The sequence below is a fragment of the Anomaloglossus baeobatrachus genome, chromosome 11 (genome assembly GCF_048569485.1).
Source record: "Anomaloglossus baeobatrachus isolate aAnoBae1 chromosome 11, aAnoBae1.hap1, whole genome shotgun sequence".
NCBI classification, from domain to species: domain Eukaryota; kingdom Metazoa; phylum Chordata; class Amphibia; order Anura; family Aromobatidae; genus Anomaloglossus; species Anomaloglossus baeobatrachus.
In genome coordinates this window covers 181,905,638-181,931,648 of record NC_134363.1, presented here as the reverse complement: position 1 = coordinate 181,931,648, position 26,011 = coordinate 181,905,638, and the positions used below count along the sequence as shown (strand labels likewise).

Here is a 26,011-nt window from a genome sequence, read left to right as displayed (position 1 = left end):
GACAGCCGGGCAAAGAGACAGCCGGGCAAAGAGACAGCCCTGGAAAGAGATAGACCTGGAAAGAGACAGACGGGCAAAGAGACAGACGGGCAAAGAGACAGCCCTGGAAAGAGACAGCCGGGCAAAGAGACAGCCGGGCAAAGAGACAGCCCTGGAAAGAGATAGACCTGGAAAGAGACAGACGGGCAAAGAGACAGCCCTGGAAAGAGACAGCCGGGCAAAGAGACAGCCGGGCAAAGAGACAGCCCTGGAAAGAGATAGACCTGGAAAGAGACAGACGGGGAAAGAGACAGACAAGGAAAGAGACAGCCCTGGAAAGAGACAGCCGGGCAAAGAGACAGACCTGGAAAGAGACAGACCTGGAAAGAGACAGACCTGGAATCAGAGAGATAGAAACAGTCAGACAGGAAAGAGACAGACAGCGACACACAGACAGACAGCGACACACAGACAGAGACTGGGAGGGAGACAGAGACAGTTACTATCCCGGGCAACACCGGGTACTATAGCTAGTTTTTTATATTTTTAGACATTTTCCGACGTCTTCATAGAAAACAAAAAATGACCAACAGTAATTATCCGTACTTTATTTACATAGAAAAGTCACATTAATACGCTCCGGACCGCCACCTTGGGGGTCTACAAAACCGTCTGTATGGTTTCCGTCTACGTTTCGTACACACATGTAGCACACAGCGCGGACGTCTCCCGGGTGTGCGCCATGTACGCTTTATATACTATACAAAAATCAGATATCTAAGTCACAAAATATAAGAATCGCTCACACAAGCCCCTCCAGCAGGACGATATCTACATAGCGGCCCTGATAGGTAATTTCGGGTAGGGGTCCGCAGCTTCTCGCTGCCGATAATCACCCCCATTGGCATGAGTTTGCCGGTAATACTAGTGTTACAGCAATGTTATGCTCTTATCCGCCCCGGCTCGGGGCTGTGGTTCTCGGCTGTAACGGCAGCCATATCCTAGGCCTCTGAATAGTAAACCATAGTTATTGACTTGTCAATAAATCGCGTTTTCCTACATAACTGCACAAGTTTGCTGTTCAGGACCCTAGGAAAGCTGGATAATACCTGTGTGGCAAAGGAAAGGCATGATTTCATTTCTTCTACAGAAACAGCGCCACTCCTATCCATTGGCCATATCTGGTATTGCATTATTTAGGTGGATAGGTCTAAGCTGCAGTACCACACACAACCAGTGTACAATAGTGGCGCTGTTTCTGGAAAAAAAGAATCCTCAGATTGTCTTCTTGTGGTGTAGTACCCATCAGAGCCTGCAGGTGTCACTATAGCCTATTACTTTTCTATGGTAATTCTTGGTGATTTCTGACGCCCGCGTGCATTGCCGGACGCTTTATTGAAAATTCAGCAAATTCTTGTATTTTTTCCAGACCGTGTCTTATTTTTTTTCTGCTTCTGAAACAGCAATTTAACACCTGATTGAGAATAAGGATTGAGTGTGACATATGGATTTGCCAATGAGCCGCTGTCACTTGTGTCCTAATAACGGGGATTTTAATGTACAGGTTCGTCCTTGTCACTCGCGACGGATGACAGGAAAGGACGTGTGCTACATGGCTGTGTGGTCACAGCCGGTGGATGTCCGTTCTCCCATAGGATCGCTCCTGTGCAACTCAGACAGAAATAAACGACCCTTGATCCTTGTTGATGGTCTCGGGATCCACGCATCGTCCTTTTCTCCTGGTGACTCTTTGATTGCGATGGAATTTCGCGTAGCATCGGAGCCCTGGATGGAGGAAAAGACGCAGATTCACGTAAGGATGTCATAGATGTCATAAGTTTCCAGCCGCAAACAAGTTCCAAGGTCTTCAGAACTACAATATGGCCCCCAAACCTAGTGTGTCACGAACAGCCGGGGGAGTCACTCAGATATCCCGCAGCTCTTCGTTGATTTGTCACAAACACGACTACTCTCTAGCACCCCCCCTTGTCGGCAGGCCACTTTTGGTACTGCAGGACAATGCATAAAATAAGGCTGCTGAGCTAATAATGCCAAATATTGGAGGTCTCACAGCAAGGGTAAATGTATATATCACCGATTCCCGCTAATGGAATATATATATACCTCGGTACCCTTAATGATAGCACTCCAATAATTCTATGCAATAATAATTATGCTGCCACCACCGGACGTTTCACAGGTGGTCCGGGCACCAGTTACAGATAGCATAAGGCACTTCGGGTTTTTGGATTCGTATATAAAGCATGAGGAAAGAAACTATTACATTTTATATATTTGATCCAAAATAGAAGGCAGTGTTTATAAAAATATACAAGAATTTATAAAAGGGAACAATACAAATACAGTATAGACAGTTACATAAAAATAAAAAGGTATAAACGTGAAACTTACTAAACTCGTGCCATAAATGTGATGTCCGAATTTAGGGAGGGAGGGGCTCCAAGAGAAGAAGATGGTAGAGATACGGCCAGCATCACCCCTTAATGATGCCTTCCAGTACTGACTCCCCCCATCAAGGAGCTAATCGCTCTCTTGCCCTCAGGTAACCCCCCCTCTCTGTGACCTCATTTTACAGTCTCTTGTGGTCTGTGCCAAGATTGTCACAAAGTTCTTTAATTCTAGCTTTTCACATATCTTTGCCCCTGGGTCACACAGGTGAACGATAATAGCGTCATATTTTATATCTTGATTTTACATTTACATAGATACCAAACACAACGCATCTAGCATGATTTTACTGGCCAATACTCAATTGTCGTGATACCAGCGATCTCCCAGTCAAATTAAAGGGTGCGCTGGGTTCAGCGCTCCACAGGGATTCTGGCAGTATGCTTTTCATTTTTCTAGCATTAATGGGCCACGTAAAAACTGTATTAGGAGTTTTTCCCTCCAACAGAACAAAGGATTGTCTTTTCTATGCATCCTTTGACTGCAGCTCTACCATCACCTAAAGTCATAAATACCTAAACTTTCAGACCGATCAGATAATCGTCATGACGATCTGTGGCTGATGGTGGGGAGGGGGGGGGGTAAGGACCCTTCAAGAGTTTTACATGACATAGTGTAAACCAGAGCAAGACCCTGGGCTCATAGCTCATGGGGGCTCAGTTTGCCATTTGCAATAGTTACCATTCATGTATGGTGGATATGTGCATTGCATGTAAGGTGCGGGCTCGGGAGCTGAGCCTGTGCCATATAGCTGATACCTGAATCTATCTGATCCAGTCTCAGTAATTTAACCCCTTGGAAGATGCTATCAGCGCCTGACAAACCAGCGCAAGACCCTGGGCTCATGGCACCTGCAGGGATCAGTCTGCCCTTTGCAATAGTCACCGTTCATGTATGGTGGATATGTGCATTGCATGTAAGGTGCGGGCTCGGGAGCTGAGCCTGTGCCATATAGCTGGCACTTGAATCTATCTGCTCTAATCTCAGTAGTTTAACCCCTTGGAAGATGTTGTTAATCACGACAGTGACATTTAAACGGTTGGAAATTTTGGAAACTGTTCCTTATACCGCCCATTGCCCTCCATCCCCCTGTCAACATGATGGTATTGTAATCACAGCAAACTAAAGGGCCCCGTAGCTGCCATGTTTGAACAACTATAAAGCTGGTGACTGGATGTCATACGAGATTGGCAATGTTACCATATACTACAATATTACAGCGTATATTAGATTCAATTTTCCTAGAGATGACCAATAAAAAAATGTATACAAAAGCTCATATCACCCCTCTTTTATCGGAATGTAAATAAAATCGAAAACACTAAATATTTGGTGTAGCTGTGTCCAAATTAATTAAATATCAGATTTTTATACCCTATGTTGAAGAATTAAAAAAAAAATTCTAAATAGGAAAATTGCTGCTTTTTATCAGGTCGCCTCCCCCCAAAAATGGAATAAAAAGAGATCTTAAAGAAGTTGTATGGACCTCAAAATGGTAACGAGAAAAGCAACAACTCATACCAAAAAAGTAAGACTCTACCGACTGGAAAATAAAGGCGAGGAGAAAAACTCCAAGGTGAAGAGGAGATCACCGGCCTCGCATAAAGGCTACTTTACACCCGATAAGGTCCCGATATCGCTAGTGTGGGTACCCGCCCCCATCTGTTGCACGACACGGGCAAATCGCTGCCCGTGCCACACAACATCGCTCAGACCGGTCACACATACATACCTGTCCGGCGACGTCGCTGTGACGGGCGAACCGCCTCCTTTCTAAGGGGGCGGTCCGTGCGGCGTCACAGCGACGTCACTGAACCGCCGCCCAATAGCAGCGGAGGGGCGGAGCTGAGCGGGACGTAACATCCCGCCCACCTCCTTCCTACCTCATAGCGGCCGGGAGGCAGGTAAGGGGAGCTTCCTCGTTCCTGCGGCGTCACACGCAGCGATGTGTGCTGCCGCAGGAACGAGGAACAACCTCGTTACTGCTGCAGTAACGAGATTTGAGAATGGACCCCCGTGTCGCCGATTAGCGATTTTGCACGTTTTTGCAACGATGCAAAATCGCTTATCGGTGTTACACGCAACGGCATCGCTAATGCGGCCGGATGTGCGTCACGAATTCCGTGACCCCAACGAGTTCGCATTAGCGATGTCGCAGCGTGTAAAGCCCGCTTAAGAGCCGGCCATAGCACATCCATAAGATTACGGTTCCACTTGTGTATAGCTTCCTATGCAGGAGCATCAGAAGTGGTCTGATAATGACCCGCTGCAGCGAGCGTGAGCCGAGGGTCATGCGACTGTGCTATGATCTTGCAGTCGGGTCGCAGCTGCAGAGGAGGGGGGGAGCACTTTCTCTGCATCTCCTCTGCTGCCTGTCTCTGCATACATCGCACTGCGGTCAGATGACATCGGAGTGCAGTGCGATGTTTCACACGCTCCCATAGACTTGTATGGATGAGTGTGAGCCAAGACTCACTGCCAAACGCAGCATGCTGCAATTCACTTCTCATGAGAAATCAATCTCAGATGGACACTGCCCCATAGTTTTGCACTGGTGCGAGTGCAATCTGATGTATTATCGTATTGCACTCGTCCGTGCAAAACGCAAGTAGAACCGTACCCTATGTGTGAGACCGGCCTCAGATACCAGTGATTCTAGGTGACAATACCATTATTCCGTACATATGGAGGGCCATATGGTGGCAATCATACTGCCTGTGGCCCTATAGACTCAAAATCTTCATATACTGAAGACTAAACCGCTCTAAAATTCGAAAACTTTATCATTGAAATTGTAAGTTTAGAGGATTATTACATGGTAATGTCCCATCTGGCCTAGGGTTAGTACCCCCAGCCCCATGGTGGCCTAGGGTTACATCTAGTCGGTGACAGTGACATTTTTATGCTTCACTTTTAGGTTGACCCAGAATGGATTTCTGTAACCATTTTTTTCTGACTGGAAAAGTGTCCTATTTAAGAGAATAAAAGAGAGGTCCCCATAGTAAAGAGCAGATTTGTTCGGGGGGAGGAGGGAGACATATTTTTTCTTCCCTTGTGCTAATTCTGCCCATTTAACTTAACCCATAGTGATGTTTGATAAAGGGGGGTCCTGCATGCTCCTGACACCATTGGGCTCCCCCTCCGCACGGCCCCCTGTAGCCTGACGTGGCTCCTCCATATTTTATACCCTGCTGGTTGCGTATATAACTCATTTCTCCGTCTCCACAAGGTTGCGGTGACTTTAGTGGCGGAGCCATTAAGTGTGTGACAGGCGGCCTCCACTGACCTTCGGTGCACATGCAGTCGTCGTAACACTTGTTATTAAGCCCTCGGTTGTGAGGTTTGCAGAGATGTTCCCGTAAATCACAGCAGGATCCTGAGAACAGAAGATTCAATAAATACTCAGCGATAAAAGTGTAACTGAAGGACGCGGAGGCGTTAAAGGAGAAGGCCACTTCATCGCATCAAACCATAAAGAGTCCGAGCGGACGAAATATCGAAGACCGTCTGATGCACATTATAAACGTGAAAACCATTTTCCAATATGTCACTGCTATGCTGAGATATGGCCAAATGAAGATACAGGCCCGAAGCCTGAGGCTGCACTACTGACACCACACTTCTGATATTAAAACTGACCAGAACTAAGCGACAGATTGTTTGGCCTAAAGGTGTCTGCAGGGAGTAAGTCAGTGTGAGACCCCTCCGTCCCCTCCAGCAGGGTCTTATCTGCCCTGAAAACAAAGGAGTCGGCCATTTTCATTTTAACTGTTCCGTCCTTATCCCATGTGACTACATCTGTCAGGGGAGGGTCGGGAGCATCTTTACACTTCACAGGGTCGTCTTCTCTCTCACTTTCAGTTATTGTTTATAGGGGCCTAAAAGGCCTCCTCCAGATTTCTGTCCAGTGCTGTGTTGTCATGGAGACCATGTGTAGGCCCGAATCACCATCTACATCAATGTCCATCTGTCATAGCGGGTATGTGCATGTATACTCGGCACCATTGATTTGTACGGTGATTTCAATCCACACAGGGTCTCCACGACAAGACTGTACCCCCCGACAGGAATCCATAGTTACCAACGGCACAATCTGAGGGCAATGTTTCTGTAAGTCCCCACTAATTTTTGGACCAGGGTGCCGAAAATCTGCCGGGATGCTTTCCAAAAAGTCGTGACAGTCCGGGAAAATTTGAGAGAGTTGGCAAATATGGGAATAAAAATGTGAAATCCTGTCATTAGGCCTCTCAGTAGTGCAGCCTGAGGATCCGGCCTGTATAACCTCAGTAGTGCAGCCTGAGGATCCGGCCTGTATAACCTCAGTAGTGCAGCCTAAGGCTCCGGCCTGCATAATTTCAGTAGTGCAACCTAAGGCTCCGACCTGCATGATTTCAGTAGTGCAGCCTCAGGCTCCCGCCTGTATAATCTCAGTAGTGCAGCCTAAGGCTCCGACCTGTATAATCTCAGTAGTGCAGCCTCAGGCTCCGGCCTGTATAATCTCAGTAGTGCAGCCTAAGGCTCCGGCCTGCATAATTTCAGTAGTGCAGCCTCAGGCTCCGGCCTGTAGAATCTCAGTAGTGCAGCCTAAGGCTCCGGCCTGCATAATTTCAGTAGTGCAGCCTAAGGCTCTCCGGCTTGCATAATCTCAGTAGTGCAGCCTGAGGATCCGGCCTGTATAACCTCAGTAGTGCAGCCTAAGGCTCCGGCCTGCATAATTTCAGTAGTGCAACCTAAGGCTCCGACCTGCATGATTTCAGTAGTGCAGCCTCAGGCTCCCGCCTGTATAATCTCAGTAGTGCAGCCTAAGGCTCCGACCTGTATAATCTCAGTAGTGCAGCCTCAGGCTCCGGCCTGTATAATCTCAGTAATGCAGCCTCAGGCTCTGGCCTGTATAATCTCAGTAGTGCAGCCTAAGGCTCCGGCCTGCATAATTTCAGTAGTGCAGCCTCAGGCTCCGGCCTGTAGAATCTCAGTAGTGCAGCCTAAGGCTCCGGCCTGCATAATTTCAGTAGTGCAGCCTAAGGCTCTCCGGCCTGCATAATCTCAGTAGTGCAGCCTCAGGCTCCCGCCTGTATAATCTCAGTAGTGCAGCCTCAGGCTCCGGCCTGTATAATCTCAGTAGTGCAGCCTCAGGCTCCCGCCTGTATAATCTCAGTAGTGCAGCCTAAGGCTCCCGCCTGTATAATCTCAGTAGTGCAGCCTCAGGCTCCCGCCTGTATAATCTCAGTAGTGCAGCCTAAGGCTCCCGCCTGTATAATCTCAGTAGTGCAGCCTCAGGCTCCAGCCTGTATAATTTCAGTAGTGCAGCCTCAGGCTCCGGCCTGTATAATCTCAGCGCACAATCACTATTTCTGCGAAATCCAAAAATTAAAGAAAAGAAAAGTGCCCCCTTGTACACAGCGTATAAAGAGAGAGCTTCTCCTACCCGGCAGACAGTCGAGGTGATGGTCGCATGGTTCCTCTTCGCCCATTGAGGTCGTATTCAGTTTTTCTCGTTTCCCTGTTGCAAATACATTTTTTAGGATTCTCCTTTTTTATTACTATTACACCTAATCGTCTCACATGTAATTGTATATATACGGAAATCATTTTAACCCTTTACAACAACCCTTTTGCCATTTATAAAAGTTCACAGGTGATTTTATATGTACTCTGTGCCTTTAAAAGGATTAAGCTTGACTTATTTTATTAATCGGTAAAGTGACCCCATCTTCCCCTTCATTCCTTTCCCATACAAGACGCAGTTGTGATATAGACACATTTTGGGCCCCTCCTTCAGGCCCCTTCAATTACCTTTCTTTGGCGATGGCCACGTGTCAGGCTTCATGTCTTCGTAATCTGTCCAGTCAAACATCGTCATGTCTAATGTCGGCATCACATCTCCTCCTTTTTTTCCATGGGACTGGAAAATAGTAAATAGATATAAATAATATTAATAGTAATAATAAAATAATAATAATATAGTACAGGGTTAGAAGCCGTCTTAAAGGGGGAGTCCACCCCAAAAAAAAAATGTGAGTGGATTTTGCAGAATGCTAGCCCTTTTCAATAATCCCCTCAATTCAGATTTTTCCGCTGGTTCACTTCTGAGATTGGATACGTTTTTTCTGTCTCCTTCCAGTGGTCTGGACAACAGGAAGTAAACAGGAAGTTGGAAGAAGTGTGACAACCCTGTTTCCTGTCTGTTGTCATGACAATAACTATCTTTGCAGTGAAGACACATTTTATCCATGAATTAAGAATTTTAAGAATAAACAATCACTCCTGGAGGAGAAAGAAGCAGATTTCTCTAATAAGATATATTACAAAGTCTCTTATTTTCCTGTGTACTATTAATTTAAGGGGGGATAAAAAAAAATGAGGGTTAATCTTTAAGGTTAATTTAAAGGGGTTTTCTAAGATTCATAAAAATGTAGCCAGGAGCAGAAAATCAATCAAATAAAAATAAATAAGAAAAAAACAAACGGTGTCCCTGTCATGAATCCGTTATGCAGAACATTCTGTATCGTTCTGCTATGCTCTCCTGCAGAGCCGGTATATGTTTTTTATGGTGCCGAGCGTTTTGCAGGAAGAATGCTCTGCAGGTTGTTTCACAGCACTAGGTTCCACGCTGGCCCTGGGAGGTGCTCCCGCAGATGCTTCTCGTTCCCAGTTATTGCTCTGCTTCATTAGGGAGCGTGTTAGCTCAGGACGCCTCCAGTCGTACTTCCTGGTTACAGTTGTGCTGTTGGCTCCCGTGATGCTCAGTGTTCAGAGCTTGGCTTCTCGACTTCGGACTGTTGTTGACCAGTTTCTGCTTGTTCCCCCCTGTTTCTGTTGTGACTTCCTGGCTTCTGACCTCGGACTTCCTCCTGACCGCGTCCCTGCCTGTTCCCTGTATTTTGTACATACTTTCCTGGAACTCTGACCTTCAGCTTGTATTTTGGCCTACCATCCGTGTACTGTCATGCCCTCCTGGTTTATGATCTCGGACTGTCTGACTACCTCTCCATTTAGTGCATGCAAATAGTGTCTAGCGCCACCTAGTGACAGTCATCACAGCCCACCTTTTCAATCCCCGGCTGCTCTAGCTCCACCCCTGAGGATCCTGCATTAATGGTCAGTGGTTGGCTCAAAATTGATGCTGGAAATAAGAAACAACAGGCAGCAACCATCAGAGCTGTACAGCTGGAGTGTTGGGGGATGAAAGATGGGAGTGTACATTTTTTTTCCACTTTAAATCTATAATTTTAGCAGAGAAATTCATTATAGATGGTTCCTAATAGGATTAGATCAAGTATCTGGGAAAATAGGACTTATTTGTCTCCATAAACAGCGCCACCCTTGTCCGCAGGTTATGTCTGGTATAGCAGCTCAGCTCCATTCACTTCTATGACTGATAACCCATGATTGGGGGGATGGTGCTGACAATACTGGACAACCATGGGCAGCCATATTGCCTCTCAGACGCCTCCGAATATAGATTTCTATTTCCATCCTTAAATGTACTTGGAGCAGGAGAGCGCTGAGGTAGGGGGGAGGGAGGAGGTCTCTCCCGGGAAAACGCAATTATTTGCGCCTGTACAAATTGGCTTTATTTGGAGCGGCGAGCCCCCCCCCCCCCCCCCCCGTGGTCGCTGCCGTTCGGTTTCCTTCCTGTTTAATAAGATATTAGTGTTGCGCTGAATCACAAGACTGAGTATTACCAGGAGAGCGGAGCGAGGGCAGCTCCGGAGCAGCGTGCGTGGAGCAGGCAGATGGAATGATCAGAGGTTGCATGCTGCGTGTTGGGCCTCAGACTCAACCGCCGAGAACAAAGGGTTTATTTTATTTTTTTTTTATCAAAGCCATCAGCTCCCGTCCTGCCATCGCCCCGAGAAAAAAACTTTTTCAACATTAATCCGGCAGCTTCTCATCTCCGCTCGAGTATCATTAATTAGAGCCCGGCGTACGACACGATAGCCATATTTCCAGGCGTGTTCTGTGAAGTGATGGCGACCGTAGGGATGCAGGTCTATCGATCGGACGGCTACCTTGGCGCGGCGCGGCGTCTCCACCATCGCCGTGGGCTCCTGCTCGTTAATATACATCGGCTGGGTGATGGTTAATGGCGGCGCGGTGACTGACACACCGGGGGACTGCGCAGCATGAATGGGCTGGGTGGGCTCTCGGAGGCTTAAATCTTCTTTCAAAAGGCCACTGGGCTCGGCTTCAAAGCTTCTGCCTGCAAGTACAGAGGAAAGGAGGATTAGAGAGCAAATTGGCTGTTATCACCGGACCGCCATCCGGAGGACGGACCGCTTCATAACATATCATTGTATTCCACCGCCGTACACCTGAGGACAATAGAGCAGCGGGAAGGTTACACCAAATTCATAGATGCAAGGACAATACAGTGACGTCATTCTATTAGGCAAGTGCATAAGTAACAATCGCATAATGTGGGACATATCAGTATATCCTGGGACACGTCTGTGCCGGGCGACATGGAATATTGGATTTCTCACATTGGCATATATCATGCGCTGGTGCAAAAATATTAGGCGCCATCCTGCAACTTTTTACCAATGCGATTTCTGGCTTGCAGCTCAGAGCGGACGGCAGAATAATAAACTGGCACTGGCGGCTTTACCTGAATGGGATTTTAATAGAGGATGCTGGAAAAGACAAAAAGCACAAATAGGATCTTAACCTGGTGATACCAGAATAAAATAACAGGGAATCACTCACCTGAGGGAGTTGTGAAAGTCACAAGTAGTATAAGAGCCAGATTCAGTGCCACGATGGCTGCTGCAGACCCTGAAGATGAATTGGTATACTCACAGCAGAAGGAAAGGGTTAACCCACACTGCCATGTGGAATGTGGAGATCACTCGGGAATAGAGTCGGGATTTTATTATTCAACGCGTTTCAGAGTCTGGAGGACTCCTTCTTCAGGAGTCAAAATCACTGCCCGCTCGCAAGCTTAGTAACCCTTGCTTGTCGGCTGGGATAAGTAGTACAATTGTTCCAGAATGACTTATCCCAGTCAGCAAGCGAGGGTTACTGAGCTTGGGAGGGTGCAGTAAAGTCCGGGGGGGGGGGCAGATTGTTCCAGAACGATGTATGCCAGCCAGCAATCGAGGGATACTGAGCTTTCGAGGGTGAAGTAGAGTCCGAGGGGGCAGTGATTTTGATTCCTGAAGGAGTCCTCAAAACTCCGAAACGCGTTAAATAATATCACTAATCGATTCCTGAGTGATCTCCTCATTCCACACGGCAGCGCGGGTTAACCCTTTCCTTCTGCTCTGCATATACCAATGAATGTGATTTTTGGCATGCAGCTTGAAATGATATCTGCAGGTTGGAGGGAGGCGGCAGAATTACAAAGCGCCATCCTGCAGCACGAATCCAAAATATTGTTTCGGGCATGCAACTTGGCTCGAAGCACGAGGTTTAAAGGAGTTAGCACTAATATAAAGCGCCATCCTGCAGCACTAATACAAAGCGCCATCCTGCAGCACTAATATAAAGCGCCATCCTGCAGCACTAATATAAAGCGCCATCCTGCAGCACTAATATAAAGCGCCATCCTGCAGCACTAATATAAAGCACCATCCTGCAGCACTAATATAAAGCGCCATCCTGCAGCACTAATATAAAGCGCCATCCTGCAGCACTAATATAAAGCTCCATCCTGCAGCACTAATATAAAGCGCCATCCTGCAGCACTAATATAAAGCGCCATCCTGCAGCGCTAATATAAAGCTCCATCCTACAGCACTAATATAAAGCGCCATCCTGCAGCACTAATATAAAGCGCCATCCTGCAGCGCTAATATAAAGCTCCATCCTGCAGTACTAAGATAAAGCGCCATCCTGCAGCACTAATATAAAGCGCCATCCTGCAGCGCTAATATAAAGCTCCATCCTGCAGCGCTAATATAAAGCGCCATCCTGCAGCACTAATATAAAGCGCCATCCTGCAGCACTAATATAAAGCACCATCCTGCAGCACTAATATAAAGCGCCATCCTGCAGCACTAATATAAAGCGCCATGCTGCAGCACTAATATAAAGCGCCATCCTGCAGCACTAATATAAAGCGCCATCCTGCAGCACTAATATAAAGCACCATCCTGCAGCACTAATATAAAGCGCCATCCTGCAGCACTAATATAAAGCGCCATCCTGCAGCACTAATATAAAGCGCCATCCTGCAGCACTAATATAAAGCGCCATGCTGCAGTACTAATATAAAGCGCCATCCTGCAGCACTAATATAAAGCACCATCCTGCAGCACTAATATAAAGCGCCATCCTGCAGCACTAATATAAAGCGCCATCCTGCAGCACTAATATAAAGCACCATCCTGCAGCACTAATATAAAGCACCATCCTGCAGCACTAATATAAAGCGCCATCCTGCAGCACTAATATAAAGCGCCATGCTGCAGCACTAATATAAAGCACCATCCTGCAGCACTAATATAAAGCGCCATCCTGCAGCACTAATATAAAGCACCATCCTGCAGCACTAATATAAAGCACCATCCTGCAGAACTAATATAAAGCGCCATCCTGCAGCGCTAATATAAAGCTCCATCCTGCAGTACTAATATAAAGCGCCATCCTGCAGCACTAATATAAAGCACCATCCTGCAGCACTAATATAAAGCGCCATCCTGCAGCACTAATATAAAGCGCCATCCTGCAGCACTAATATAAAGCACCATCCTGCAGCACTAATATAAAGCGCCATCCTGCAGCACTAATATAAAGCGCCATGCTGCAGCACTAATATAAAGCGCCATCCTGCAGCACTAATATAAAGCGCCATCCTGCAGCACTAATATAAAGCGCCATCCTGCAGCACTAATATAAAGCGCCATCCTGCAGCACTAATATAAAGCGCCATCCTGCAGCACTAATATAAAGCGCCATGCTGCAGCACTAATATAAAGCGCCATCCTGCAGCACTAATATAAAGCGCCATGCTGCAGCACTAATATAAAGCGCCATCCTGCAGCACTAATATAAAGCGCCATCCTGCAGCACTAATATAAAGCGCCATCCTGCAGCACTAATATAAAGCACCATCCTGCAGCACTAATATAAAGCGCCATCCTGCAGCACTAATATAAAGCGCCATCCTGCAGCACTAATATAAAGCGCCATCCTGCAGCACTAATATAAAGCGCCATCCTACAGCACTAATATAAAGCGCCATCCTGCAGCACTAATATAAAGCGCCATCCTGCAGCACTAATATAAAGCGCCATCCTGCAGCACTAATATAAAGCGCCATCCTGCAGCACTAATATAAAGCGCCATCCTGCAGCACTAATATAAAGCTCCATCCTGCAGCACTAATATAAAGCGCCATCCTGCAGCACTAATATAAAGCACCATCCTGCAGCACTAATATAAAGCGCCATCCTGCAGCACTAATATAAAGCGCCATGCTGCAGCACTAATATAAAGCGCCATCCTGCAGCACTAATATAAAGCGCCATGCTGCAGCACTAATATAAAGCGCCATCCTGCAGCACTAATATAAAGCGCCATCCTGCAGCACTAATATAAAGCGCCATCCTGCAGCACTAATATAAAGCGCCATCCTGCAGCACTAATATAAAGCGCCATCCTGCAGCACTAATATAAAGCGCCATCCTGCAGCACTAATATAAAGCGCCATCCTGCAGCACTAATATAAAGCGCCATGCTGCAGCACTAATATAAAGCGCCATCCTGCAGTACTAATATAAAGCGCCATCCTGCAGCACTAATATAAAGCGCCATCCTGCAGCACTAATATAAAGCACCATCCTGCAGCACTAATATAAAGCACCATCCTGCAGCACTAATATAAAGCGCCATCCTGCAGCACTAATATAAAGCGCCATCCTGCAGCACTAATATAAAGCGCCATCCTGCAGCACTAATATAAAGCGCCATGCTGCAGCACTAATATAAAGCACCATCCTGCAGCACTAATATAAAGCGCCATCCTGCAGCACTAATATAAAGCGCCATGCTGCAGCACTAATATAAAGCGCCATCCTGCAGCACTAATATAAAGCGCCATCCTGCAGCACTAATATAAAGCGCCATCCTGCAGCACTAATATAAAGCACCATCCTGCAGCACTAATATAAAGCGCCATCCTGCAGCACTAATATAAAGCACCATCCTGCAGCACTAATATAAAGCGCCATCCTGCAGCACTAATATAAAGCGCCATGCTGCAGCACTAATATAAAGCGCCATCCTGCAGCTGTGATTGACGTTTCATTTCTGACGTGAAGCATGCAGCTTGGAGGACGCAGCAAAATTATATAAAGTGCCAACGTCCAGCTTTGACTGAAGAGCAGTCTTTGGCGTACAGCTTGTAGAAAGCAGAAAAAAAAAAAAGTTAAAGCGCCATCTGGCAGCTTTAACTGAAGAATGACTCCTGGCGCGCAGCGTGGCATGTAGCATGCAGGTTGGAGGAGGCAATGAATTATAATGTGCCATCCTGCAGATTCTAGGGAGGTGGGATTTTGGCATGCGGTGTTGCATGAAGCATGCAGCTTGGAGGAGGAAGGAGGAAAAAAAAAAAAGTTAAAGTGAACCTATCGCCACTTTTTTGGCCTATAAGCTGCGGCCACCACCACCAGGCTCTTATATACAGCATTCTAACACGCTGTATATAAGAGCCCAAGCCGGGGGGTATAACATAAAAAACACTTTATAACACTTACCTAACGGTCGCGTGGTTGGCCATATGGGAATCTCCATTCTCCGGTGCCGGCACTTCCTCTTTCGGCCATCTTCGTCCTCTTTCTGAAGCCTGGGTGCGTGACGCGGCTACATCATACACACTCGCCAGTCCTGCGCAGGCGCACTACAATACTTTGATCTGCCCTGCCCAGCATCTTGAATGCCGGCGAGTGTGTATGATGTCAAACGCGTCATGCACCGCGGCTAGAGAAGGAGAACAAAGATGGACAAAAGAGGCGGCACCGGCGGCACCGGAGAACGGAGACGCCCATATGGCCAACCGTGCGACCGTTAGGGGAGTATTATAAAGTGTTTTTTATGTTATACCCCCGGCCTGGGCTCTTATATACAGCATGTTAGAATGCTGTATATAAGAGCACGGTGGTGGTGGCCGCAGCTTATAGGCCAAAAAACTGGTGACAGGTTCCCTTTAGGGTAAGTTCACACAGTGCGTTTTTTCGCGGCGATTTTGCACGTTTTTCGGGTGCGTTTTTGGCCTCAAAACTGCATAATTTTTCTTCCCCAGCAAAGTCTATGAGTTTTCATTTTTGCTGTCCGCACACAACTTTTTTTTTAAGCTGCATTTTTGAGCTTAAAAAAAAAAATGGACATGTCAATTCTTTCCTGTGTTTTTCTGCGTTTTCCCCCCATGCAATGCATTGGAAAAACGCAGAAAAACGCAGAGATCAAAAACGCAGCAAAACGCACCAAATCGCGGTAAAAGTGCATGCGTTTTTTGCCGCGGGTGCGTTTTTGTGCGTTTTTAGTGGCCAAAACTGCACAAAAACGCAGCGTCAACAAAACGCAGCGTGTGCACATAGCCTTAAAGCGCCCTCCTGCTTGCACCAGGAGTAATCAGACCCTATATTCCTCTATAACAATGAGCTGTGAGTTTAGCACACATTGTAAACATTATTTTATCCCCCCTCCAGTTCACCTCTCAGGGGACGCGCTGCCCTTTCCTTCCCAACGACTACAGACCAATAATGATGTATAAGCAGGAGGCAGGACCCACGCGTTTCGCCCGTAGTATATTTCTTTAATTATAACCCTATGTTGCGGCGGTCTCTGGTGGTGTCTATGGCGGGTTATCAGCAATTACAGCCTAGCTGTTAGGATGTGTGTAATTGCATTCATTTGTCTAAATTAGCGCTCCCCGCTGAACGCTCGTGCTCATGAATTCACCGGCTACGATCATCGCAGGAAGCGAGAACGCGTCTCGTAAGCAAACCCAGCCAGACAGAAAAGATGTCTCCAGCGGTGACGATTAGCGCTCGGCTGCCGACTATTCCCATAATGATCTCCCGGTCCTCGCTGGAATCCAGTAAGCAAACCTTGGTTAATAAAGTCTTGTACGTGGGCCGGGCGCTCGCCAAAGTGCCGCGCGTTAATCTCACCGCGCCGTTATTACAATTAAATGAAACAGAAGATAGATATTTTTATGGTTCAATATTATTTGATGTTAGATCCTAAAAATGAGTAGACTAATCCACGGCGAGGAGCGAGGCAGCCGCGGGGATAATCTCACTCGGGGGGTCCATAAACCGCTCTTTGATGCTTTGGGCTGACATTAAAAACATGGACGGGAAATCTTTATCTGCAGGATTAAACTCTCTGCAGCGGTGAGAATCGTTCTTCCCCATCATATTGAGGACGAGGGTCGATAATTGATCTTGGCGATGGGGCGTTGCATATTTCGGGCTGGTAATGTAATGGTGGCAAGTCCATAGAGGACAATAGGAAGTGAAGCATTTCTAAAATTTGCCGAGGTAAAAGGCTCCGGGGGTTTCCAAGTCAAAACGCTGAGTACGGTTGGATTTTTCGTGTTCCTTGGCTCGGAGCAGTAGAAAACACAAAAAACATCAATCTCCAGACTCAGACTATGCTATATGTAACCCACTGTATCCGTATATGTAGGGCATAGCTACCGCAGGTGCAAAGCTAGTGATCACCATGTGGCCCCTAATTCCTGAGGTACCCAAAAGCTCCTCTAAGAAAATACACATGTACGAGGCCCCAATGCAGTGTCTACGTGTCACGCTAGGTACGGAGAAGTCAAGCGAATGGCAAAAGGGGAAGAAAACCCTATGTCTCGGAAAGGGGGAGATGGTAACCATCTGACTGAACCTACTGCTGGTCCCTGGGGCCCTCACAACCCTAGATAGGTTCTGCACCTATGCACTGAGCCGGATACCTGACCCTAGGTATCCCTACTGCTGGTCCCCGGGGTCCCTCACCTCCCTAGATAGGTTCCGCACCTATGCACTGAGCCGGATACCTGACCCTAGGTATCCCTACTGCTGGTCCCCGGGGTCCCTCACCTTCCTAGATTGGTTCCGCACCTATGCAATGAGCCGGATACCTGACCGTAGGTATCCCTACTGCTAGTCCCTGGGGTCCCTCACAACCCTAGATATGTTCCACACCTATGCACTGAGCCGGATACCTGACCCTAGGTATCCCTACTGCTGGTCCCTGGGGTCCCTCACAACCTTAGATATGTTCCACACCTATGCAATGAGCCGGATACCTGACCCTAGGTATCCCTACTGCTGGTCCCTGGGGTTCCTCACAACCCTAGTTAGGTTCCGCACCTATGTGCCAAGCAGGATACCTGACCCCTGGCTTCCCTCACCACCCTAGATAGGTTCCACACCTATGTGCCGAGCAGGATACCTGACCCCTGGCTTCCCTCACCACCCTAGATAGGTTCTACACCTATGTGCCGAGCAGGATACCTGACCCCTGGCTTCCCTTACCACCCTAGATAGGTACCGCACCTATGTGCCAAGCAGGATACTTGACCCCTGGCTTCCCTCACCACCCTAGATATGTTCCACATCTATGCACTGAGCCGGATACCTGACCCTAGGTATCCCTACTGCTGGTCCCCTGGGTCCCTCACCTCCCTAGTTAGGTTCCGCACCTATGTGCCAAGCAGGATACCTGACCCCTGGCTTCCCTCACCACCCTAGATAGGTTCCACACCTATGCGCCGAGCTGGAGCAATGGAAAGTCAGGGAGTATTCTGTGAAGCCAAACACTGTGACCTTCTATTGCCAGAAACCACATGACTGTCTGTCACCCGTGACACTGCATTGGGACACTTAAGTTGTGCAGTGAAGAGAAGTTATCACCTATGCAGAGGATTGGGGATCTTTTACGGTCCAACAGATGGGACCTGCACTGAATGGCAAAAAGGGGCACTGTGATCCCAGATTTAGTGGAACAGCGATGCACATGATCGCCCACCACGCCACTCACTCTCCATGGGACTTTCTGAAAAAGCCAAACGCAGCGCTCATCAATCACATCCGGAATTAATGGAGCGGTGGTCGAGCATGTGAGCAGCCACTCCACAGTGAGGAGAAGAGTCCCACGTTCTTCCGATCGGTGGGGTCACTGTAGTCGGACGCCCACAGATCAACAAGTCATCACCTATCCATGACTTTTCCTTACCGAACAATCGTATGTCTCTGCTCTTACAAGTTGGGTAGTAACTGTGACGAGATCCAAAATTCAGGGACAGTTTTAAGGAAAGCAAAGTGGGCAATGGGCCCTAATTTCCTAAAGGGCCACAGGAGAAAAAAAACTTGGAAATATCTAAAAATCACCAAGCTTTATATGAGTTGTGGTGACATTCGTTGGCATTTACCAGAACGATGTGCCATGGCTCTCTAGGAGATACTTTCCAACTTTGGTGGGGACATATTTTTCCCGATGTCTACCCCCCTCCACAACTCTGCGCACTCCCTATGTGCCTCCGTTATGCCTCTTTAATTTGTTTTTGATCTGGGCTTTCATCTTCGAAGCACATGAAACCTTCCGCTGCTTTTGGAACATTTCGGCAAAGCACAAAAAAATGTGGAAACTCTTCCAGAAGCCAACGAGGTCTCCCCCATTTCTTGGCCAGGAGAGATGGCAATTGTGCTTTTTGAGCAGTGGGGTCAAAACTCTGGACTTACGAAGAATAGAGGGGGCCACGGATCTGGTGTCTCCTTTACCGCAGCTCACGGATACCCGGCTGTGCTGGAAATCTTAGCAGGAGACGTAGCACCACAACAGTACTGCCGGCTCTTCATTCTCCAGATCAGGGGGGTCCCGGAGGTTGTACCCCCACTGATCATAAACTGCTGCCATATCCTAGCACTGCAGCATTAGGAGCCCTTACAGAGATTTGGACCTATTTGGTCAAGGTGCGATCTGTCGTCTCCAAACCACTGGGTAAGAGAAGACCTCCCTACAGACGCTGGATCCGTGCTTGACCAGATGCCCAGGCCATAATGCCGGATTTGAAGCACTTTTATGACTTTCCATTGACGTTCCTGCCATTTCGAGCCCCGGCTGTTCCTGGAAGAAATCATTCTGTTATGATGTCCTATAATTCCATGTATTTAAAGGGAACCTGTCACCAGTTTTTTCACTATTAAACCAAAAGTGTCCCCTTCTGCAGGTCCTGGGCTGCATTCTATGAAGGTGTGTGCCGCCCCCACGTCCGCAGCCGGGCTGCTCGGATCCGGAGTGGCTCAAGGGATTTCCGGACCCAGGGGTCGCGCGGACTCTCAAATAATAGGGGGCGTATATGTGTTGCCCAGGGATAGGGGGTACCCAGAGCCGGGCCAATGGGGTCGCTTCTAGAGGTATCACGGTGGCGTGACCCGGTCTGTGATCCCAGGCTCCACAACAAAAGGGGAATATGTAAAGGGGGATTGTCTGTGACGCCACCCGTGGGTTGCGGTGATGAGATGGTGGCACCGCCGCTGCCTCTGGGGACCATGCCCGGGACTGATGGTGTGGGGCAGCAAGGTGGAATCCCCTAGGGGAGTTGTAGTCCCGGGGCCCAATTGGGAGTTGTGGTGGTGGCAGGGATTGCAGGGATCAGGAAACTCACAGTTAGGTTGTCCTGGTGTTGGATGAGGCTGCTTTTATGTGTAGGGTCAGGAAACACACAGTCCTTTGTAAACCAACTTGCCAAATGGCCGGTCACCGTTGGCGGGTCCCACACCCAGATGTACAGCCAGGGGTCCTTCCTTCCACACTCTCTATCTGTCTCTCTCTTGTCTGGACTAGTCCGTTTGAACGGCCTCCGGATTGGGTCCCTCTCACGGCACTGGCGGGCTACAACCCTGTCCCGGTCGCCTCAGGTTCCCCGCTCGGGGATCTCCGTCGCCTGTGGCCCTCACAGCCACCTAGTCCGGTAGTCCAGGGCTCCAACCCCGGCTACCACTTTCTCCAGGGAGCTGCAAGCCTCCCCTGTCAGCTTTCCACTCACTACAGCACAACTCAACTAAATTCTGCTCTGTCACTTCCTTAACTCCCCTCGCCCCCTCTCTTTTCCTTGGGAGGGGGTGAGTAGGGCCTGATTGGCTGCTGTACATCTGTGTGGGGATTGTGTAGCTGCCAAGGAGGATTAACTCTTTCTGTGACTATCTGGTTTTACCAGGGCGTCACATATATGTTCGGGGATTGCTGTAAATACTTCGTGACACCACCCACGGTGTGTGTTGGGGAGCATCCGGGGGCGATGGGATAGCAGCTGGATGTTAACCCCTCCGTGGATAGGGATGGTTGCCCCGGGGCTCAGTGTCCAGAATACGGGGAGTGTTGTAGGCCGGAGGTGGCGCGCTGGGCCGGACTGGGCAGTGTTGGTGTACTCACTGTGGAATAAATGCACACAAGTCCGTTGGTAAACCAAAGTGTCAGTGGCCGGCTGCCGCGTCCGGGTGTACTCGGGTCCCACAACACCCGGCTGGTGTACCGATGTCCCTTCCTCCGGCACTCAGTAATTTTCCTCACTTTTGGACGACTCCGTCTGGAATGGGGAAGTCCACTCCCGGTGTATTCTGGTTCCTATGATGACCATCTTTATTGTAAATACTGTCTAATATTTTACGGGTGGCTTCCAGTGGTGATGCTGGCATTCCTCCCCCCCCCCCCTTTTTGTTTCTATCTTCTTGGGTCAATTAGGACAAAGGGATACTTTTGTTCCGGGTCCAGATGCACTTTTTACCTTTCACATGGCTATACACATTTAGACACTTGGAATATTTCCTCTGCTTGCACGGCCATCTATACCGATGTTTTATTTCTATTGTGTTCTACTATATTGATTTCCCGGGCACGTGCTGGGTTTCTATTATGGTCACGAATCCGCTATGCGCTAGTTCCCACGGTTGTGAACTTGTTAACCTGTCCTTTCTGGTTACAGACTTTTAACGCATGCGCACATGTTTTTTTTCCCACGCTTATGCCCTCTAGTGAACTACTGTTGGCTCTTGATACAGACCCTTGACGCATGCGCCGATCAGTTTTTTCCCACGCTCCTGTCCTCTGATGAACCGCGGTCTGGGTTCTTTGGTCGGAAGCTTTACTCCTATATAGTCCTTTGGTGTTAGTGTGTCCCCCTATCCATTAGCGTTACTTTCGCTCCTAGGGTGGAATATATTTCAGGTAAAAGATAAACACTCTCTGGTGGCGGCATGGGTTTACGCCGTGATGTCCGTATATCTATTGAGTATGATACACTCAGAGTATTGAGGGTTCTCTGCCCTTCCCTGAACCCGGGTTAACACACATTTATTCTATACATGCAAACACGTGGTACATGTGGTTTTATATATGTGTGTACACATGTAATTGGAGGGGTTATATACGTTTATGATTCACATGGTTTTTTTTATATACTTTGTTCTTGTATGTTTATTATTTGATGTTTTTACCACTTTTTTGGGTGGCTGCATCTGAGCGATCTTTTGATGGATTACATTTGATGTTTTTTATGCATCCTTAGAAATGTTATATAGTACGTTACTGTTGACAACGTGGCATCCTTTCCCGCCTGTTTTTTTCATTTGAGGGATGTCCCTATGACGTCATTGTGGCTATATATTGTATGTATCGTCCTACTGGGACAGATTTGATGTTATTTCTATTCCTGGTGGTCCTGAAGAAGGGGGCAGATGCTCCGGAAACGCGTCGACCTGTATGATAATAAAGTGACATTGATCTGAACATCTGCAGAAGTGATCTATTGGCGCGGAATTTAAACACCTTTCTCCTTCGCTTTCTGTTATCTGTCGTTTGGGTGGCTGCAGCCGTGGATCGATATTGCATGCGTTTATAGTGGTTGTGACTCTCACAACTGTAATTGGTGAGTATATTTACTCCCCCCTCCCTACCCCGCACATATTGGGGTAAGACCCTATTTGCGCTTGTTTTTCCACAGCCTCCCGGTGCATTATGGTTGGGAGACGTGCCCGCGAAAACTGACCCTTGGGATTTCAGTGGGTGTTTGCGGATACCCTGTCCCCCGCGGTGGGCTGCCGTTTCGCTCTATCTGGGCTAACACTTCTGGAGCTAGGCTTGAAACCTGCTCCCGGCCTGGTGAATTAGAGAAGGGGCTTGCAACCGTCTTCTAACTAGGGTCCAGGTACCCCGCCTGTGCACGCTTTCCGGACCGGATCTCCGCAGTCGGTACTGGCGGGCTCCTACCCTGTCCCGGTCCACTCTGGATCTCCCGCGACCGTATTCCCATCGCCTTTGGACACGGTCCACTGCTTGCCACCTAGCCAGTAGACCAGGGCCACTACCCTGTCTACTCTCCACTGGGCTCCGCTTTCCTCTGACAGTCTGTCACTGTCACTCCTCTCCACTTGACCTCCAACTTCAAACTCCAAACTTAATCAACTGTGTTCCCGCTCTCGGATCCTCAAGGTGGGCACTCCCGCCTGGTCCTGCCCACTGGTGTGTCCTTCCTACCCTGAGGGGGAGTGGCTAGGATCTTGTAACTGATGGGACCTTGTGTGGGAAGGTGTTATGTGGGGTGTTGCATACTTCTGTGACCACCTGGCGGCGCCAGGGCGTCACAGGTGCACCTTATTGCTGGCCCCCCTTTGCAGACCCCAAAAAGAACTTTATAAAATCTCACTGTTTCCTATGCAAATGGCTTGTGTTGGCCAGATGGGCGGGCTCTATTTCGGCTCCTGTCCCCCCTCATGCCGCTGTTCGCTGTCCCCCTGTCATGATTTACATGGATGATGACGCCCCGTCTTCGTCCACGCTGCTGGCGAAGTATCGCTCAAGCGCAGTTTGCTGTGCCCCTATTACGGGCCTGAGCAGCAAGTTTCCCTGTGATGTATTTGCGCAGGCGCTAGATTATGGGCGGGTACTAGGATGACGCTGGTGAGGTCATGCACAGCGTCGCTTATAATCTCGCACCTGCGCAAATACATCACCGGCGCGAGCGAGGAAAACTTTCTGCTCAGGCCCGCCATAGGGGCAGACGAAGACGGAGCATCATCATCCATGTAAATCATGACTGGGGTATGGCGAACAGCGGCAGGAGGGGGACATGAGCCGAAATAGAGCCAACACGTCATTTGCATAGGAAACGGTGAGATTTTATAAAGTTTTTTTGGGGGGTCTGCAAGGGGGGCCAGCAACAAGGTGCACCCTCATAGAATGCAGCCCAGAAGTTTCAGAAGGTGACACTTTTGGTTTAATAGGGAAAAAAATGGTGACAGGTTCCCTTTAAATGTCACAGCCGAGCTCCAAGCCGGGCATCAAAATATTACCATATCTGTGCGAAGTAAGGCAGGCGAGGGATGCACGGGGCGGGTGACATTTTTTTATATTTTTTGGAAGTCATCTTAAGAGGTTTAGATTGTAGTTAATGTCGGAGAGGAGAGATTTCGAGGGAAAAAAATCCTATATGAGGAGAAGAAACAAAATTCCAGCAGCTGGTGCTTATCTATGTGAGCAGGAGGAAACACTGCATCAGTTGTCTCTGAGCTGGTGGGTAGAGACTAGCTGCTTTACTCTCTCCCATACGCACCACACACAGATATAAGGGATTTCTGCTCTCCTTACTATACAACACATGCTCAGCAGCAGCAAAGAGAAGATTATACGATAACACTGAGCAGAGTAGCTGTGAATCCAGCCCTGGGGCGAAATGAAACACTTACTAGAAAGCAGTTTCAGCATGAAAGTTGCTTGAAGCTAACAAGTTGGAATAAGTGATGTAAATTTGAAGGCACGGATAGCGGTTTATTTTTTCATCCCTGCCATTATACAGCAGTAGAACAGGTAATGTGATTTGTCCTGAAGAAGGCACACTTCGCTCTGAAACGCGTAGATGAATAAAATCAGTTCTTATCGTCACCCTGGTCTTGGGTCTCTCATCGGCAGTGCAGATTTTACCTTTTTCTTCTTTTGAGTGTTTGATTATACAATAGTACTGAGCCATGTAGCTGTGAATCCAGCTTTTGGGGGGAGGTAAAATGCACTGGAACGCTCTATTTTATTCCGCTTCTTCCTCCTCTTTCCCCTCCCATCCCCATACACTTTAATCGTCAGCTCTAATCTCGGTGAGCTGGCAGTCCATCCTGCCGTGACCGAGACAGATTTTAGCAGTGTTTTCACAGTGAATGATGAGTTCATGAAGCAGACGGGATGCAAAAAAGTGTCTTACAAGTGGAGAAAGAAAAAGCAGGTTGAAAGACTGGGAAGGAAGGGGTTAAAACACCATTCTGCCGTACAGAGGACCTTCAAAAAGGTTCATTGGGGACCATAGTGATTTACGCTACGCGTTTCGGAGCAGGATGCTCCTTCTTCAGGAGTATCACCAGACGAAGAAGCAGATTTCTCTGATAAGATTTGTAAGGCTGGGGCCACACGGGGATTACTGTGATCCCCTCGCATGACACTCAGCTCATGCTGGCAGTACAGCAGTGTCATGCGAGTGTCCCTGCAACTGCGGTCCGTTCGTGCAAGCTGACCTCAGCTGCGGGGGGCGGGCCGGCACTGAAGAGAGGAAGGAGGGATATCTCTCTCTCTCCTCTGAAGCCGGCTATTGCCATTCTCGCACTGCACTCGCATTACACCGATGTTCCGCGAGTGCAGTGCGATTTTTTTTTTCTCGCCCCATTGACTTGAGTGGGTGCGAGAGAAACAATGATCGCATTACAGTCGCAGCATGCTGCAATCGTTTTCTCGGTCCGATTAGGGCTGAGAAAATAATCGCTCATGTGCGCGGACACACAGGCTAATATTGGTCCGAGTGGAATGCGATTTTTTATCGGACTCCACTCGCACCGATTTTCTCGCCGGGTGTCTTAGGCCTTATACAGTTTCTTATATTTTCTTGTTCCATTGGTTCATGCAAAAGTTTGAGAACTTGAGAGGAACGGGGGAGTTTATGAGCCCACGACATCCTGACTTATTATTAAATTCGATGTATAACCAGTATTCATCAAGCTCATGAGCTCCCCCTAGAGGTGGATAAATACAACCTGAAAACTATGCTTTACACCCATGCTGTTGTAAAAGAGGAACGCTGTATCCAAAAAGTGGAGCTCCGATCACAATAGAGATGCACTAAAATATTAGTCAAAACAGGACCATAAGAATTGCTAAGAACAGTACCTCTGTGGTGCTTCATCTTGTGATTGCCCCTCTTTTGCTCCTTGAGCTTCCTTCCCTTGGAGTGAATCCCTGGTGGTTGATTTTCTCTCTCATGATAAGGAAATTCAAAACTTTGGACGCCTTCTTGCTTCCTCATTCCCAGATGCCCGTTATCTCCCGACTCCCCCGCATCCTCTCCAGCTAAAAAAGATGGCACCCCACCACGAGTCCTATCTTTCTTGGCCACCCCTGACCTCCTGTGCGGTCTCTCGGGGTGCACTTGATGCCACACGTCTTCACTATACTTGTTCTCGGAGATTTTCTTCCGTTTGGCTCTGGGCTCGAACGCGTTGGCGCACATCAAGGCATTCATAATTAAAAGCAGCACGACGAATAGCTGGAGAAGTCCGCCGAAGGGAGACGGCATCTTTCAAAGCGT

The 26,011-nt window shown here is 48.2% G+C and overlaps 1 protein-coding gene across 1 annotated transcript; it reads right to left on the bottom strand.

The window, feature by feature from the left end:
• Positions 1 to 571: 571 nt before the first annotated feature.
• Positions 572 to 26,011, bottom strand: DRAXIN (dorsal inhibitory axon guidance protein). The gene is made up of 6 exons (XM_075329322.1): positions 25,594 to 26,011; positions 10,461 to 10,651; positions 8,242 to 8,350; positions 7,874 to 7,948; positions 5,735 to 5,824; positions 572 to 1,764 (listed from the first exon to the last, which is right to left on the bottom strand). The coding sequence occupies exons 1-6, from the start codon at positions 25,997 to 25,999 to the stop codon at positions 1,652 to 1,654; spliced, it is 984 nt and encodes a 327-aa protein (XP_075185437.1). The 5' UTR covers positions 26,000 to 26,011; the 3' UTR covers positions 572 to 1,651.